Raw genomic sequence first — 17,231 nt, 5'->3', positions numbered from 1 at the left:
GCCTACCTCACTATAACCTGCTTGGTTAAACTTTAATATTTTAATGTATGTATGCTTTTGAGGTATAAACCACATTATTGAACATGTATGTGTCATGCAACATGTAAAAATTGCCATGAAAACTACAACCCAAGTAAAAGCCAAATTACATTGCACAGATATTCTTCCATACACATCTCTTAAGAAATTACATCTGTAAAAGTCTGCCTACTCTGTGTATTATATTAAATGCCTTTGAAACTGCTGCTCCACAGATCCGAATTTCACCACTTTTTTTTGGTGCTATGGTCGTGGGCAAATTCCTCAGAGTGGATGATGTAACAAGGGAGAAAGGGCTGATTCATATGGGCAGCTGATGGCTAGAATCTGCAACTAGTTATATCAGATCCATCACATTTATGCTGGAAAAAAAAACCAGAAAAGAACACAGAATGTTTCTGTTTTTTTTTTCTTTAACCTAGATGGACATGTACATTTACATCTGCCTGCATATAGAACTAATATAGATTTTCGGTTCAGATCAGACTGAAAAACTGACAGGCGGATCTGATCTGACCTCCTGTCTGGAAGAGGTTTTCAAGCATACAGTGCATCCAGAAAGTATTCACAGCGCTTAACTTTTGCCACATATTGTTATGTCACCGCCTTATTCTACAAAAAATACCCCATAATGACAATGTGAAAGAAGTTAGTTTTTAAATCTTTGCAATTTATTAAAAATAAAAAAACGGAGAAAAAAACACACGTATATAAGTATTCATAACCTTTGCCATGACACTCAAAATTGAGCACTGGTGCATTCTGTTCCCACTGATGTTCCTTGATGTTTCCACAACTTGACTGGAGTTCAACTATGGGAAATTCAGTTGATTGGACATGATTAGGAAAGGCATAAATCTGTCTATATAAGGTCCCACAGTTAACAGTGCATGTCAGAGCACAAACCAAGCCATGAAGTCCAAGGAATTGTCCGTAGACCTCTGAGACAGGATTGTATCAAGGCACAGATCTGGGGAAGGGTACAGAAACATTTTTGCAACATTGAAGGTCCCAATGAGCACAGTGGCCTCCATCATCCTTAAATGGAAGAAGTTTGGAACCACCAGGAATCTTCCTAGAGCTGCCAAAATGAGCGATCAAGAGAGAAGGGCCTTAGCCAGGCAGGTAACCATGCACCTGATGGTCATTCTGAAAGAGCTCCAGTGTTTCTCTGTGAAGAGAGGAAAACCTTCCAGAAGAACAACCATCTCTGTAGCACTCCACCAATCAGGCCTGTATGGTAGAGTGGCCAGACGGAAGCCACCCCTCAGTAAAAGGCAAATAGCAGCCCGCCTGGAGTTTGCCAAAAGGCACCTGACGGACTTTCAGACCATGAGAAATAAAACTCTCTGGTTTGATGAAACAAAGATTGAACTCTTTGGCCTGGATACCAAGTGTCATATCTGGAGGAAACCAGGCACGGCTCACCACCTGGCCAATACCATCCCTACAGTGAAGCAGGGTGGTGGCAGCATCATGCTGTGGGGATGTTTTTCAGCAGCAGGAATTGGGAGACTAGTCAGGATCGAAGGAAAGATGAATGCAGCAATGTACAGAGACATCCCTGATGAAAACGTGTTCCAGAGCGCTCTGAACCTTAGACTGGGGCGACGGTTCATCTTTCAACAGGACAATGACCCTAAACACACAGCCCACATAACTAAGGAGTGGCTACAGGCCAACTCTGTGAATGTCCTGGAGTGGCCCAGCCAGAGCCCAGGCTTGAACCTGATTGGACATCTCTGGAGAGATCTGAAAATGGCTGTGCACCAACGCTCCCCATCCAACCTGATGGAGCTTGAGAGGTACTGCAGAGAAGAATGGGGGAAATTGCCCAAAAAAAGGTGTGCCAAGCTTGTACTATTATACTCAAAACAACTTGAGGCTGTAATTGGTGATAAAGGTGCTTCAACAAAGTATTGAGCAAAGGCTGTGAATACTGATGCACATGTGTTTTTTTTTTTTGTTTTTTGTTTTTTTAATAAATTGCAAAGATTTCAAAACAAACTTCTTTCACATTGTCATTATGGGGTATTGTTAGTAGAATGTTAAGTTTAATCCATTTTGGAATAAGGCTGTAACATAACAAAATGTGACAAAAGCTAAGCGCATCAAATACTTTATGGATGCACTGTAACTAAAGACAAAACTTTTTTTTTTTCAGTTTTTGATCAAATTGATGGCATTAAAAAACCTGTCCAATTTTTATTGCTGTCATTGCCCTCATTAGAAACATGTTCCCTTTTTAATTGTCCCATATACCATTGTTACTGAGAGCAAATGTAAAAGAAAATCCCACATCTTAGGTTTTCACCAGGACAGAAATAGAGACGGGGAGGTTTGAATGGGAACATTAATTCTGGTGACCCTGGTGACAACCAGGGATTCCTCCACTTTGGAGGAATTTCCTCTTATTTCCTGTTGCAGCTATGGGACAAGTGAAAGGAAAAATCCAGCCAATGGATCACAGATGGCAAAAAAACTGATAGGGGTTATAACCCTCCCTTACCCTATTCAAAATGAAAAAAAAAAGTTTAAAACACGGTTATACTATTTTCAATTATGTGCTCACTGAATATATACTGTAGTTTCTCAGATTGGCTCTTGGTTAAACTGGCCCTTTATATGAGTGGGACAATACAGTATAAGCTCCTTTAAGGGTCTGGCTTCTTTAGGGTTCTTTTTATAGAGAAGCACAATACATCAGTACTATGAAATTTAGGAAAAGTTTATAACAAAATGACAGATTGTGAAGAATTGTTGTGAAAATTAAATATGTTGGTACACTAGGGCTGGAAAATGTCTCCAGTGTCAACCAAAAGTTTCTGTAATGTGCTCCATACCAATATGCACTGCTCAAAAAAATTAAAGGAAGACTTTTTAACCACTTGCCTACCAGGCACTTATACCCCCTTCCTTACCAGGCCAATTTTCAGCTTTCAGCGCTGCCGCACTTTGATTGACAATTGCGCGGTCATGCAACATTGTACCCATATGAAATTTTGATCATTTTTTTCTCACAAATAGAGCTTTCTTTTAATCACCACTGGGCGCTTTACTTTTTGCGCTATAAATTAAAAAAGTGCAAAAAATTTGAAAAAAAAAAAGTTTCTTTGTTTCTATTATAAAATTTTTCAAACAGGTAATTTTTCTCCTTCACTGATGTGCGTTGATGAGGCAGCACTGATGGGCACTGATAGGCGGCACTGATGGGCACTGATAGGCAGCAATAAAAGGGCACTGATAGGCAGTACTAATGAGGTGGCACGGATAGGCGGCACTGATAGGCAGCACTAATGAGGTGTCACGAATAGGCGGCACTAATATGCAGCACTGATAGGTGGCACTGATAGGTGACACTGATGATGGGTACTGATAGATGGCACTGACTGGCATCACTGCTGGGCACTGACTGGCGGCACTGACTGGCGCAACCGCTGGGCACTGACTGGTGGCACTGACTGGCAGCACTGCTGGGTGGCACTGGTGGGCAGCACTGGTGGGTGGGCACAGGTGGGTGGCACTGGTGGGCACAGGTGGTGGCACTAGTGGGCACAGGTGGGTGGCACTGCTGGGCACAGGTGGTGGCACTGGTGGGCATAGGTGGGTGCACTGCTGGGCACAGGTGGGTGCACTGCTGGGCACAGGTGGGCGGAGCTAGTGGGCGCACTGCTGGGCACAGGTGGGCGGAACTTGTGGGTGGCACTGCTGGGCACCGATCATCAGGGCACTGATCATCAGTGCCCTGATGATCGGTGCCGATCCTCACTCTGACAACTGCCGGTTCTCGGCAGTACTTTCCTCACAATCTGACAGCGTGAGGAAAGTGCAGTCGAGAACCGGCACTTGCATTTCCCTCTGATCAGCGTGTCATTGGACACCGCTGATCACGTGGTAAAAGGCCGGTATGATTGGCCTTTTACCACATCTCGTGATCAGCTGTGTCCGTAGGACACAGCGATCACGGAGATCGCCGGGTGCGCGCCCCCTGGGGCGCGCAGGAGAGCGCGTTCTGGGGGGACGTCATATGACGTCCACCCAGAACTGGCCGGCCGCAGTGAAGCCGTCATTCGGCTATCTGCGGTCGGCAACTAGTTAATCAGAGTATAGCATCAAGTCAATTAAACTCCTGGGAAATTGATCTGGTCAGTTAAATATAAGAGGGAGTTGTTAATCAGTTTCAGTTGCTTTGGTGTCAATGAAATTAACAACAGGTGCACTACATGGGCAACAATGAGACGACCCCAAAACAGGATTGGTTTTACAGGTGGAAGCCACTGATATTTTTTTCCCTTCTCATCTTTTCTGTCTGTTTTTCCCTAGTTTTGCATTTGGCTAGGGTCAGTGTCACTACTTTTAGCATGATACCAGGACCCTACAGAGGTTGCACAGGCAGTCCAACTCCTCCAGGATGGCACATCAATATGTGCCGTTGCCACAAGGTTTGCTGTGTCTCCCAGCACAGTTTCAAGAGCTTGAAGAAAATTCCAGGAGATAGGCAGTTACTCTAGGAGAGCTGGACAGGGCCGTAGAAGGTTCTTAACCTATCTGCAGGACCGATATCTGCTCCTTTGTGCAAGGAGGAACAGGATGAGCACTGCCAGAGCCCTACAAGGTCTCTCACCAAACAATCAGAAACAGACTTCATGAGGGTGGCCTGAGGGCCTGATATCCTCTAGTGGGCCCTGTGCTCACTGCCCGGCACCATAGAGCTCGATTGGCATTTGCCATTGAACACTAGAATTGGCAGGTCCGCCACTGGCGCCCTGTGATTTTCACAGATGAGAGCAGGTTCATCCCGAGCACAAGTGACAGACGTGAAAGGATTTGGAGAAGCCATGGAGAATGTTATGCTACCTGTAACATTGTTCAGCCTTACTGTTTTGTTGGTGGGTCAATGATGGTCTGGGTAGGCATATCCATGGAGGGACACACAGACCTTTACGGGCTAGACAATGGCACCCTGACTGCCATTAGGTATTGGGATGAAATCCTTGGATCCATTGTCAAACCCTTTGCTGATGCAGTGGGTTCTGGGTTCCTCCTGGTGCACGAAAATGCCCTGCCTCATGTAGCGAGAGTATGCAGGCTGTTCCTGGAGGATGAAGGAATTGATACCATTGAATGGAACCATGTTCGCCTGACCCAAATCCAATAGAACACCTCTGGGATATCATGTTTCGGTCTATCCGATGCCGCCAGGTTGCACCTCAGCCTGTCCAGGAGCTCAGTGATGCCCTGGTCCAGATCTGGGAGGAAAAACCCCAGGACACCATCCGTCATCTCATTAGGAGTATGTCCTGACGTTATAAGGCATGCATACAAGCACGTGGGGGCCATACAAACTACTGAGTACCATTTTGAGTTGCTGCAATGATATTTCAGCAAAATGGACTAGCCTGTTGCATCTTTTGTTTTACTTTGATTTTCAGGGTGATTTTGAATTCAGTCCTCTGTAGCTTGAAAATTTTAATTTCCATCAAACGATGGGGCATCCTTACGTCCCTAACACATTACCCAGTCCATATCAGTATAGATAACCAGCATGATATTTTTCCCCATTGAGATCTGATGTGTTTTCAAAGTGTTCCTTTAATTTTTTTGAGCAGTGTATAAGCTATTCATATTCTCTGATAAGATGATCGCATTAGGCAGACATTAAAAAAAGCTGTAAAAGAACTATAGAGCTGTAATACAAACTTTATTATTGTATTTCTACCACTAGTATAAATAAGGACTATAGTAATATGTGTTTTCACACATGTTTATGCCTTCACAAGAATGTATTACAATCCTAATTCTCCTTTATGTCTAAATTACAGAATAAGACTGATTATGTGATGCTAGAGCAGGATCTGATCAATGCCTTAAAAACAAATGAGAAACGGAGCCCACCTCTTCCTTTCCAGTCCACAAGTGAGTATTGGCATTTGTAAATGTAAAGAGAGAGAGAGGTCCTAATTTTATAATGTGGGATCAAAGGAAAATAATTTGCTTGTGTGGATCAGGATAATGAAAATAATACTAGCATATCTGCAGTAGTGCCCCCATAGCAAGCTGCTTGCTTTGGGGTCACTCAGCAAGGAGGAGCAGTGAACAGCACTGGTGGGGGACCTGAGAAAAGGAGGATTAAGGCTGCTTTGTGCAAAACCATTGCACAGAGCAGGTAAGCATAACGTGTTTTTCTTTTCAAAAAAATAAAATGCGAAGCTACACAATTCATTTTTGACCAATTTTAGTCTTTCTTTAGTGGCTTATAACATATTAGACAGGCTAGACAGCATGCCTGCTGAACAGTTGCTAAGATATTAGATTAGCAGTAGAGCAACATTTAAGACTAATTGACATGTATTGAGAGAAAACAAAATTATTGCACAATTGGTGCATAGTACTACAAAAAGAAGCTGGTCTGCATATAAAAACTATTAGGGCTGCCCCAGTGGAGTATCATCCATGTGCGCAGGGTGTGTAGTGCACACGGGCCCCAAGGGCAGGGAGGCCCAATGTGCCGTCAAACTCTGTACCCAGGGAGTCAGAGCCACCTCATTCCCTGCCACTAACTGTAGAGGCAGCATTGCTGCAGGAAGGATTTGGCACCTTCAAACTGTAGGAACGGCTGTCGAGCAGTCAGCAGGACAAGGAGTGAAAAACTGAAGAGTTAACTGTCCAGCTACAGCTGGTCTGCCTCCTGCTGCCTACTGAGCCAATGGGCGCTGCTGTTTCAGCCCCCTTCCCAAGCCTGTCACCTTTTATTGGGGACAGAATAACAAAGCTGAGCTGGAGAAAGAACCAAGCTGCCTGGGGGAGGGGGAGGAGCAGAGCTAATGATTTATTATTATTATAATACAGGATTTATATAGCGCCAACAGTTTGCACAGTGCTTTACAATATAACGGGAGACAATACAGTTACAATACAATTTGGTACAAGAGGAAACAGAGGGCCCTGCTCGTTAAGAGCTTAGAATCTAAGAGATTTAGGAGGTAATCTGAAAAATGTGCTCAGGGCTAAGGTATTTACTGCAAGGGCTCACCTCTCTCTTCTCTTATCTCCCTGTACTCTCTTTCTCTATCTCTCCCCCCCTCTCCCTTTCTCTCTTCCCCCTCTCCCTTTCTCTCTCACTATCCCTCCCTTTCTCTCTCTCCCCCCTCTCCCTTTCTCTCCCCCCTCTCCCTTTCACTCTCTCCCCCCTCTCCCTTTCACTCTCCCCCCCTCTCCCTTTCACTCTCCCCCCCTCTCCCTTTCACTCTCCCCCCCTCTCCCTTTCACTCTCCCCCCCTCTCCCTTTCACTCTCCCCCCCTCTCCCTCTCTCCCTCCCTCTCTCCCTTTCTCTCTCCTTCTCTCCCCCCTCTCTCTCCTTCTCTCCCCCCTCCCCCTTTCTCTCTCCTTCTCTCCCCCCTCCCCCTTTCTCTCTCCTTCTCTCCCCCCTCCCCCTTTCTCTCTCCTTCTCTCCCCCCTCCCCCTTTCTCTCTCCTTCTCTCCCCCCTCCCCCTTTCTCTCTCCTTCTCTCCCCCCTCCCCCTTTCTCTCTCCTTCTCTCCCCCTCCCCCTTTCTCTCTCCTTCTCTCCCCCTCCCCCTTTCTCTCTCCTTCTCTCCCCCTTTCTCTCTCCTTCTCTCCCCCCTCTCCCTCCTTCTCTCCCCCCTCTCCCTTTCTCTCTCACTATACCCCCTCTCCCTTTCTCTCTCACTCTCTCCCTTTCTCTCTCACTCTCTCCCTCCTCTCCATTTTTCTCTCACTATCCCCCCTCCCCATTTCTCTCTCGCTCTCTCCCCCTTCTCCCTCGCTCCCCCCTCTCCATTTCCCACTCTCTCCCCCTTCCCCCTTTCTCTCTCACTCCCCCCCCTCTCCCTTTCTCTCTCACTCCCCCCCCTCTCCATTTCTCTCTCACTCTCTCCCCCTTCTCCCTTTCTCTCTCGCTCCCTCCCCCCTCTCCATTTCTCTCTCACTCTCTCCCCCTTTCTCTCTCACTCTCTCTCTCACTCCCCCCCCTCTCCCTTTTTCTATCACTAACCCCCCTCTCCCTTTCTCTCACTCTCTCCCCCTCTCCATTTCTCTCTTACTCTCTCTTCCTTCTCCCTTTCTCTCTCACTCTCCCCCCCTTCTCCATTTCTCTCTCACTCTCTCCCCCCTCTCTCTTTCCCTCTCACTCTTTTGTTTTTTCTCTCTCTCTCCACTCTTCTTCTCACTCTCTGTTCCTCTTTCTCCCCCCTCTCTCTCTCCCCTCCGTGATGGAATAGGAAAACATCCAAAGATAAAATGCACCAGGGGCAAAATGATCCATCAAGCACTCAGGCATTGCCTTTCGGGGCGTGTTTCTCCCTACTGCCCCTCCTCTAATCAGTCCCAGTTGATGCCGCATACAACCACCTGGGGTTGAGCTCTGGCCTGACACCTCATTGTTGGTTAGTGGGACTTTTATCACAGGAGGAGGGAGGGAAGCAAACCAGAATACAGGTTTGCAAGCTCAGGTCAGTATTTGCTGGGTATCAGCGCTCTTGAGTCTGTATGCATTTGAAATCTAGGTTCTGCTGTTAAAGTGATACTAAAGTCTTGTTTTTTTCTTAAAAATAACAAACATGTCTATACTTACCTGCTCTGTGCAGTGGTTTTGCACAGAGCAGCCCTGATCCTCCTCTTCTCGGGTCCCCTGCCACCACTCCTAGCCCCTCCCCTCTGTTGGGTGCCCCCATAGCAAACAGTTTAGTATGTGACAACCCAGCAGGCACGCTCCCGAGCTGCAGCTCTGCATGTCCATTCATTCACAGAGACAGAGTTTGGCCCTTCCCCTTCCCTCTTCTGATTGGCTCACTGGCTATGATTGACAATCAGGAGTGAGAGTCCCCAGAGAACCGAGGCTCTTGTGGACATCACTGGATTGGGATGGCGCCCAAGTAAGGGTTTGGGGGAGGAGGGCTTCTACAAACAGAAGGTTTTTTACCTTCATGCATACAGTGCATGAAGGTAAAAAAAACCTTGAGCCTTTAGAGTCACTTTAAGTTCAGGTGACAAATTGTTTGTCTTTTGTACGCTCTTCTGAGTAAAAAAGTACTATTAAAAGTTTTCCTGCATACTGTGCCTACTTCTACCTGCACCCTGCCCTGATCCGCCATTGCCTTTGCACCAGAAAAAAACATGCGTTTCTGAGTATGGGGTGCTTGTGTGCACTGCTCTTGGCTCCCATAATATGTTTAGTGCAGGAGTGGCCAGTCAGCAGACCTTAACACGGTCAGGTGGGGTGGGGGGATCCCTAGATCCATGCAATTTCTAACTTTAAGGCCGTATTGCATTTCCTAAACATGCGGTGATGCAAATTTGCATTGTACTTGTGATGCTATTGTTAATGGCATTCCAAATGCAGTTAGCAGACACACGTTTTGGCACACATTTGTTATGCAGCAAACTCGCTAAAAATGCTCACTAAAAAAATATGCCTTGCTCTACTTCATAAAGGTTCTGGAGCTTCTTTGCTGCATTTGTTGCACATAAGGCAGCCCAATAAAGTGAATGAGCTGCCCTATGCATGACGTGTGGAAACACACAAAAAGCACGCAAAAAACGCAAGAAACATGTGTTCCTGCTATGAGAAGTGTGAATGGAACCTAAGAAAATTGGTATTTGTATTGATTTGAGAGCTCAAGTGGCAGAACTTTATGGTACCTACTGTACAGCATATTTTGATTACTTTATGCTTAAAGTGTTACTAAACCCACAACAGTAAAATCAGTCTGTATATGCAGTAAAGCATGCTTGTTATACTCACTGTGGAACCTAAGAGGTTAATCCTCTGCATTGTGTAAAAAGGCTGTTTGATCCTGACTTCTCTGCCCCTCCTCTTGTTGAAATGACTACCTTATACAGACTGAATCCGTAGTCACATGCACACGCTCGGTTTGGTGCGTATTGCTAGAAAGGTTTTTTTTTTTTTCTTGGGAGGGTGCATGTGATCAGCACAGGGCCAATCAGCACTGTCCAGACAGAGGGTTGGGGTTTTCACATCCTCCTAGAGCAGAAAGAAAACTCCTCCTACAAGCTGTAACCAGTGCTCTGCTGAAGTCACAAGACTGCTCTAACTGCTGATGAGAAAGGGTATTTAGCAGTTTATATTTACTAAAATAATTGCATTTCCATGTTCTGTGTACTGTGGGAGACCAGATATAGTGAATGCAGAGTCCTGGGTTTAGTAACACTTTAAAAGCCAAAATACTTACAGTCAGGTCCATAAATATTGGGACATCGACACTATTCTAACATTTTTGGCTGTATACACCACCACAATGGATTTGAAATGAAATGAACAAGATGTGCTTTAACTGCAGACTGTCAGCTTTAATTTGAGGGTATTTACATCCAAATCAGGTGAACGGTGTAGGAATTACAACAGTTTGCATATGTGCCTCCCACTTGTTAAGGGACCAAAAGTACTGGGACAGAATAATAATCATAAATCAAACTTTCACTTTTTAATACTTGGTTGCAAATCCTTTGCAGTCAATTACAGCCTGAAGTCTGGAACGCATAGACATCACCAGACGCTGGGTTTCATCCCTGGTGATGCTCTGCCAGGCCTCTACTGCAACTGTCTTCACTTCCTGCTTGTTCTTGGGGCATTTTCCCTTCAGTTTTGTCTTCAGCAAGTGAAATGCATGTCCATCGGATTCAGGTCAGGTGATTGACTTGGCCATTGCATAACATTCCACTTCTTTCCCTTAAAAAACTCTTTGGTTGCTTTTGCAGTATGCTTTGGGTCATTGTCCATCTGCACTGTGAAGCGGTGTCCAATGAGTTCTGAAGCATTTGGCTGAATATGAGCAGATAATATTGCCCGAAACACTTCAGAATTCGTCCTGCTGCTTTTGTCAGCAGTCACATCATCAATAAATACAAGAGAACCAGTTCCATTGGCAGCCATACATGCCCACGCCATGACACTACCACCACCATGCTTCACTGATGCGGTGGTATGCATAGGATCATGAGCAGTTCCTTTCCTTCTCCATACTCTTCTCTTCCCATCACTCTGGTACAAGTTGATCTTGGTCTCTTCTGTCCATAGGATGTTGTTCCAGAACTGTGAAGGCTTTTTTAGATGTCGTTTGGCAAACTATAATCTAGCCTTCCTGTTTTTGAGGCTCACCAATGGTTTACATCTTGTGGTGAACCCTCTGTATTCACTCTGGTGAAGTCTTCTCTTGATTGTTGACTTTGACACACATACACCTACCTCCTGGAGAGTGTTCTTGATCTGGCCAACTGTTGTGAAGGGTGTTTTCTTCACCAGGGAAAGAATTCTTCGGTCATCCACCACAGTTGTTTTCCATGGTCTTCCGGGTCTTTTGGTGTTGCTGAGCTCACCGGTGCGTTCCTTCTTTTTAAGAATGTTCCAAACAGTTGTTTTGGCCATGCCTAATGTTTTTGCTATCTCTCTGATGGGTTTGTTTTGTTTTTTCAGCCTAATGATGGCTTCACTGATAGTGACAGCTCTTTGGATCTCATCTTGAGAGTTGACAGCAACAGATTCCAAATGCAAATAGCACACTTGAAATGAACTCTGGACCTTTTATCTGCTCATTATAATTGGGATAATGAGCGAATAACACACACCTGGCCATGGAACAGCTGAGAAGCCAATTGTCCCATTACTTTTGGTCCCTTAACAAGTGGGAGGCACATATGCAAAGTGTTGTAATTCCTACACCGTTCACCTGATTTGGATGTAAATACCCTCAAATTAAAGCTGACAGTCTACAGTAAAAGCACATCTTGTTCGTTTCATTTCAAATCCATTGTGGTGGTGTATAGAGCCAAAATTGTTAGAATTGTGTCGATGTCCCAATATTTATGGACCTGACTGTACATATGGTAAATGACAGAGAACTCATGTAAACCAGGAAATTCCATTGCTTACAGCCAGTGTCCTCTCCAATGAGTGTATGTGACATCACCGGAAGTCCCTCCCAACACATATTGTCATCAATATGCATCATATGCTACTAATACAAATGTTTGGGGTTTTTTTTCAACCATGGCTGTAATCTTTGGGTACCTGAAAATCCCAGTATCCTTGTTTTTTTTTGTTTGAAAAAAGAAGAGGTTCTGGTGCACAGAGAAGGCTTATCCGAATATATAAACAGCCTAACGGGAGCAGTGCAGGAGCGGGTTGCCATTCATAAATGACGCCTGCATTTACAGGCTGTGTGCGCTCCCTGGGAGCTGTACGGGACCTCTGTATGAGGTATGCTAAAAAAAAAAACAAATATAAAAAATTAAAAAAAAAAAATTGAGAAATTATAATTTTTGGTTATAAACTAATTGGGTTATTTTTGTTTTTACTAAAAAGATAACCGACTAAATTTTGGCCAAAAGTTATGAAGAAAGATTATTTATTTCCAAAATTTAAAAGAAAAACTATTTTTTTTCTAAATTCTTGGACTTTTTCATTTATATAGCAAAAAAAATTTAAATCCCAGTAGTGAATAAAAACCACCAAAATAAATGCTAAAAAATGAATATGGGTACAGTGTTGCATTTGTCTTTCAGAGTGTGATAGCACTGAAAGCTGAAAATTGGCCTAGACAGGAAGGGGGTGAAAGTGTCCGGACTTGAAGTGGTTAATACAGATTTGCTACAAAGATCTGAACTGTGCTTGCAATATCATTGTAAACACAAGATGGCACTATAATTCCACATTTGGATGTATAGCAGAAATAGTAGTTATGCCAATGAATAAAATAACATTTTTCATGCAGCAGATGATAGATTACTTGAAATGCAAGCAATTTAACCCACTTGAAAAGTAATATTTCCATTCCCCAAGCATGAAAACTTACTAGTCTATTCAAGATCAGCTGTTTCAAACACATTGCTTCTTTCCCCAGAAACATGCAACCTATGTAGGCTACACAGAACTTTTGCTAATATACATATTTTCACTTTTTTTCCTGATCTCCATCTCTAAGCTCTTCACCTGCCTCACTGACATATATAGAGTCGTGGCATATGACTGCCACTTCAAGGACAAAGGCACCTTTAAAGTGAAACTGAATACAAATAGTGAAGATTTACTATACTGTATTTTAGGGAACATTTATACATTTTTATTGTACCCTGAAAAATGTACTGTTTGCATGTTATTCTTCCTGAAAAATATAAGCGTACTTCCTGATATGTGCGGCACTCCTGTGCCTACAGCGCAGAGGGAGATCCAAGTCAGTGCTGCCTCTGGATGCCTGGGAGAATGTCACCGGCACACCGAGGATCACCAATATGGGTCCAAAAGTTTTAATAAACGATCACATAGTTACAGCAAGGCAACGTTTTGGAGTCTCGCAGGACCCCCATCATCAGGCATGTGATATACACAGCCATTTTTAATACAGGAACATGTGCGTTTGGATTGTACACTTGCCTCTGGATGCCTGTCTCAGGATATTTGTAGTTAGATTTGGTGATGTAACCACTGTACTGCTCACTTGCTGGAGACCTTGACATGGGGAAGCAAAATACCTGCCTCTACCAAGATGGCCACCTCCACACACAAACACAATGCAGAGCAAGGCATATCAAGTCAGTAATGGTGAAAGATCAGCTGCAGGGACACCACAGACCAGGGGCGGACTGACCATTTGGAAACTCGGGCACTGCCCGAGGTCAGTAGGGGGCCCCATGAGATGCCCCTGGTACTTTTTTCATAGGCTTTTTTGAGCTTGGGCAAGGACACAGGGGCCCCATGATCCCCTATTGCCCGGGAGCCCCATGAGTTGTCAGTCCGCCCCTGCCACAGACAATACTGGTGACTCATGCTTTGCCTTTTTTTGCACAACTTCCAGAGTTCAGATCCTTTTTAAAGTGTATCTTGTGTATCACAACTGGCTTCACCATTTTGCTTCTATGCCTTGTTAAGGACAAGATGAGGGTGCCAGTCTCTGGAGGGGACAGATGTCAGTTTTTATTCTCTTACCATGTAAAAGTGAGTTGTCTATACACGAAAAGTTGTCTATCAATCAGGCGCGGACTGACAACTCATGGGGCCCCCGGGCAATAGGGGATCATGGGGCCCCTGTGTCCTTGCCCAAACTCAAAAAAGCCTATGAAAAAGGTACCAGGGGCATCTCATGGGGCCCCCTACTGACCCCGGGCCCTCGGGCAGTGCCCGAGTTTCCAAATGGTCAGTCTGCCCCTGCTATCAATGAATAGTTTATATTTTATTAAACATTGGAAGAGGAAAGGGTTGCTTCAGACTAATTTACAGATAGCAAAAAATGAACGCATACAATACATGCTAAAGTGCATTTTTCCATTTAGCCCGCCAGGCGCACAGTAATACACACACCTCCTTTTTTGTATTTAGAACAATCCTTGTGAAAGGTGCTGCACTTAGTGCCACAGGTCATGAAAATCTAGGACCCCTGAATTTATATTACTCTGTTACACAGTTTCTTTTAAAACTTGACTTGACCTTTGTAACAAATATGGTATGGTAAGAAATGACATCCAGCTATCAATTTCAGAAGTATTCCCTATTTTTTATATCTATCATGAACAGGCTTTTAACTTCAATTGATCAATATAAAGGTGTTCTCAAAGGTTTGCATACCCTGGCACAAATTATGAAATATTGGCATTGATATTTAAAATATGACTGATCATGTCAAAAAACGTTTTTTTTTTTTTAAGGATAGTGACCATATGAACCCATTTATTATCACATAGTTGTTTGGCTGCTTTTTCAATCATAATAATAACAGAAATCGCCCAAATGGCCCGGATCAAAAGTTTACATACCCTGGAATGTTTGGCCTTGGTACAGACACACAGTGTGACACGCCCAGGTTAAAATGGCAATTAAGGGTTAAATTCCCCACATCTGTGGCTCTTTAACTTGCAATTAGTGTCTGGGTATAAATAGTCAATGAGTTTGTCAGCTGTCACATGGATGCATGGAGTAGGCTAGATACTGAGCTATGGGAAGCAGAACAGAACTGTCAAAAGCCCTGTGCAACAAAGTAATGGAACGTTATAAAGATGGAAAAGATTATAAAAATATATCTAAAGCCTGCCAGTCAGTACTGTTAAATCACTTACGAAATAGAAAATTCAGGGATCTCTTGATACAGAAGCCAAGATCAGGTAGAACAAGAAAGATTGCAATCATAACTGCCAGAAGAATTGTTTGGGATACAAAGAAAAACTCACAGGTAACGCCAAGAGAAATACAGGCTGCTCTGGAAAAAGACGGTGTGGTTGTTTTGAAGGAGCACAATGCATTGATACAAAAATGAGCTGCATGGCCGAGTTGCCAAAAAAAAAGCATTTACTGCACCAATAGCACAAAAAAGCCCAGTGAGGTGTGTCATGGTGTTGGGCATATTGTAACCAGTCTTTTTGTGGCATTGGGCAGTAAAGGCTTCTTTTTGGCAACTAGACCATGCAGCTAATTTTTGTTCAAGTATCATCATATTGTGCTTATATGTTAGTTATATGAAAGACTTCAAGCATCATTGTATGTGGTAAAATGATTGATGAATGACATTTAATTAACTGACATATCAGAAATTAACTGCTCTGCTAACATTCATTATTTTTGCAGAAAAACTGCAGATGAGAGGGGTAACTGATAAGTGGTTCCACCAGATCAACATATTTTTCCCTAAAGTATTCTTCCCAGCCTATGAACATGTAGAACTACTCAAGGCTGAAATTCCAAAAAACAAAATGAGACAAGCAGAACAGGCACGACTGCAGCAGATCCGGGAAGAAGAAGAAGCTAGGTAACATCATAAATCTAAAAGGAATGTATTGGATTCCCTGAATTTTGCTAAATAGTACAAAAGCTAAGAAATATCATTTTGCTGAATGTGTTCTTTATTTAGACTTAAAGCACTGAAGGCAGAAGAGGAAGCCAAAAAGATTGAGCAAATGGAGATAGAAAGAGCTAGCACTTCAATGGAAGATATGCAGATATCCAAAGACCAGACGGATGAAAACAAAAGTGGACAAGATCTAATCACACCTAAAGATGAGCCTCCCATCCCGCCATCTACTGCAAGCACAAAAAAGACTGCTGCAGCAGGCAAAAAGAAGAAAAAATAAGATTGTTTTATGGCAATATTTGTATTCCTGTTTAAGAAATTAATATAAATCTTATATGATAATTATATGAAAGACTACGAGCATCTTTGTATGTGGTAAAGTGATTGAGTGACATAGGGTAAATTACGCATTGAGAGGAGTATTAGACTCTTTTCTATGCCTCTATTGTTCCACATTGAGTCTAGCATTTTTTCAAGAATTGGCAACGCTTTCCTAGAGGAGGTGATTTTTGGAAACTGCATATGGCAATACAGGTGCTCTTGTCTCTAGTAGCCAGTCTGGTGTGCTTTGGTCACAGCTGAATTGTTTTTCTTAGTATACATGCAAATGTAAAGCAGCTTCAAGTAGGACAAATGCAGGTAAGCTGGAGATCAACTGAAGGTCAGATGCACCTGTCAATGAATTCTGAATGACCTCAAATTCATGTCAAATGCAAGCGTTCCCATTGATGTAAACTCAAAGCCCAATGTCACAGGACTTTAATCTTTGTTTAAATGAAAGAAACAAATTTGGAGTGTAATTGATTCTTAGAGGTGACAGCTACACAGCATTTATATGTCTCCATATGCATATGCTTGTTTTGTGTTAGTGACTCATTAATAAAGGAAGCATAAAGAAGACAGGCCTGAAGCATGCACTTTCAAAAATAAATTTGTAATGACTGCCTTCACCTTTCTATCCTATCAGGTTACTTTTGGATTGATGAACACACTGTAAACTTGTCAACATTTGGTAAACTCAAGGAAGAGACATTTGAAAAACACTGGGATTCCTATGTTTATTCAAATGCAGAAAGTTGTTGGATAGATTCACTGTTTTAGTGAGGCAGTTCCCAAAGCAAACTGCTTTGAGAACTGCGAGAGAATGCCTCTGAACAAAAACATACAGAATAGGGTGCCAGACCATTAGGTGAAGGAGTCCAAGAAGATTCAAACATATAAAATTTGACTGTTTTTTATGGTTGAATTGTGAATTATTAAAATCTTCTTGGGTCTTTTCACCTTATGGACTGGTGCACACTTGTGTACCACTTGGTAAACTGGTAGAATACATTTGATAACAATCACCTTGAGGACATGTGGTTCCACCCACTCTTCTTTT

General features: G+C 43.3%; 1 protein-coding gene across 4 annotated transcripts in view; it reads left to right on the top strand.

Annotated features, from left to right (window-relative positions):
* RSPH10B (radial spoke head 10 homolog B) overlaps positions 1-16,750 on the top strand; it is a 64,624-nt gene extending 47,874 nt beyond the window's left edge. For all 4 annotated transcript variants that reach the window (XM_089682756.1, XM_089682755.1, XM_089682753.1 and 1 more), the window contains exons 17-19: positions 5,862-5,955; positions 15,628-15,808; positions 15,911-16,750. In XM_089682756.1, coding sequence (XP_089538882.1) covers positions 5,862-5,955; positions 15,628-15,808; positions 15,911-16,130 — 495 coding nt within the window. In that variant the 3' untranslated portion in view covers positions 16,131-16,750. The remainder of the gene's footprint in view (positions 1-5,861; positions 5,956-15,627; positions 15,809-15,910) is intronic.
* The last annotated feature ends 481 nt before the right edge of the window (positions 16,751-17,231 follow it).

Source organism: Staurois parvus, unplaced genomic scaffold, assembly GCF_062004578.1.
Source record: "Staurois parvus isolate SC_StPar_1 unplaced genomic scaffold, SC_StPar_1.0 ptg000297l, whole genome shotgun sequence".
In the NCBI taxonomy this organism is placed as follows: Eukaryota; Metazoa; Chordata; class Amphibia; order Anura; family Ranidae; genus Staurois; species Staurois parvus.
The sequence above is the reverse complement of the archived record's forward strand: the minus strand, read 5'-3'. Positions and strand labels throughout refer to the sequence as shown.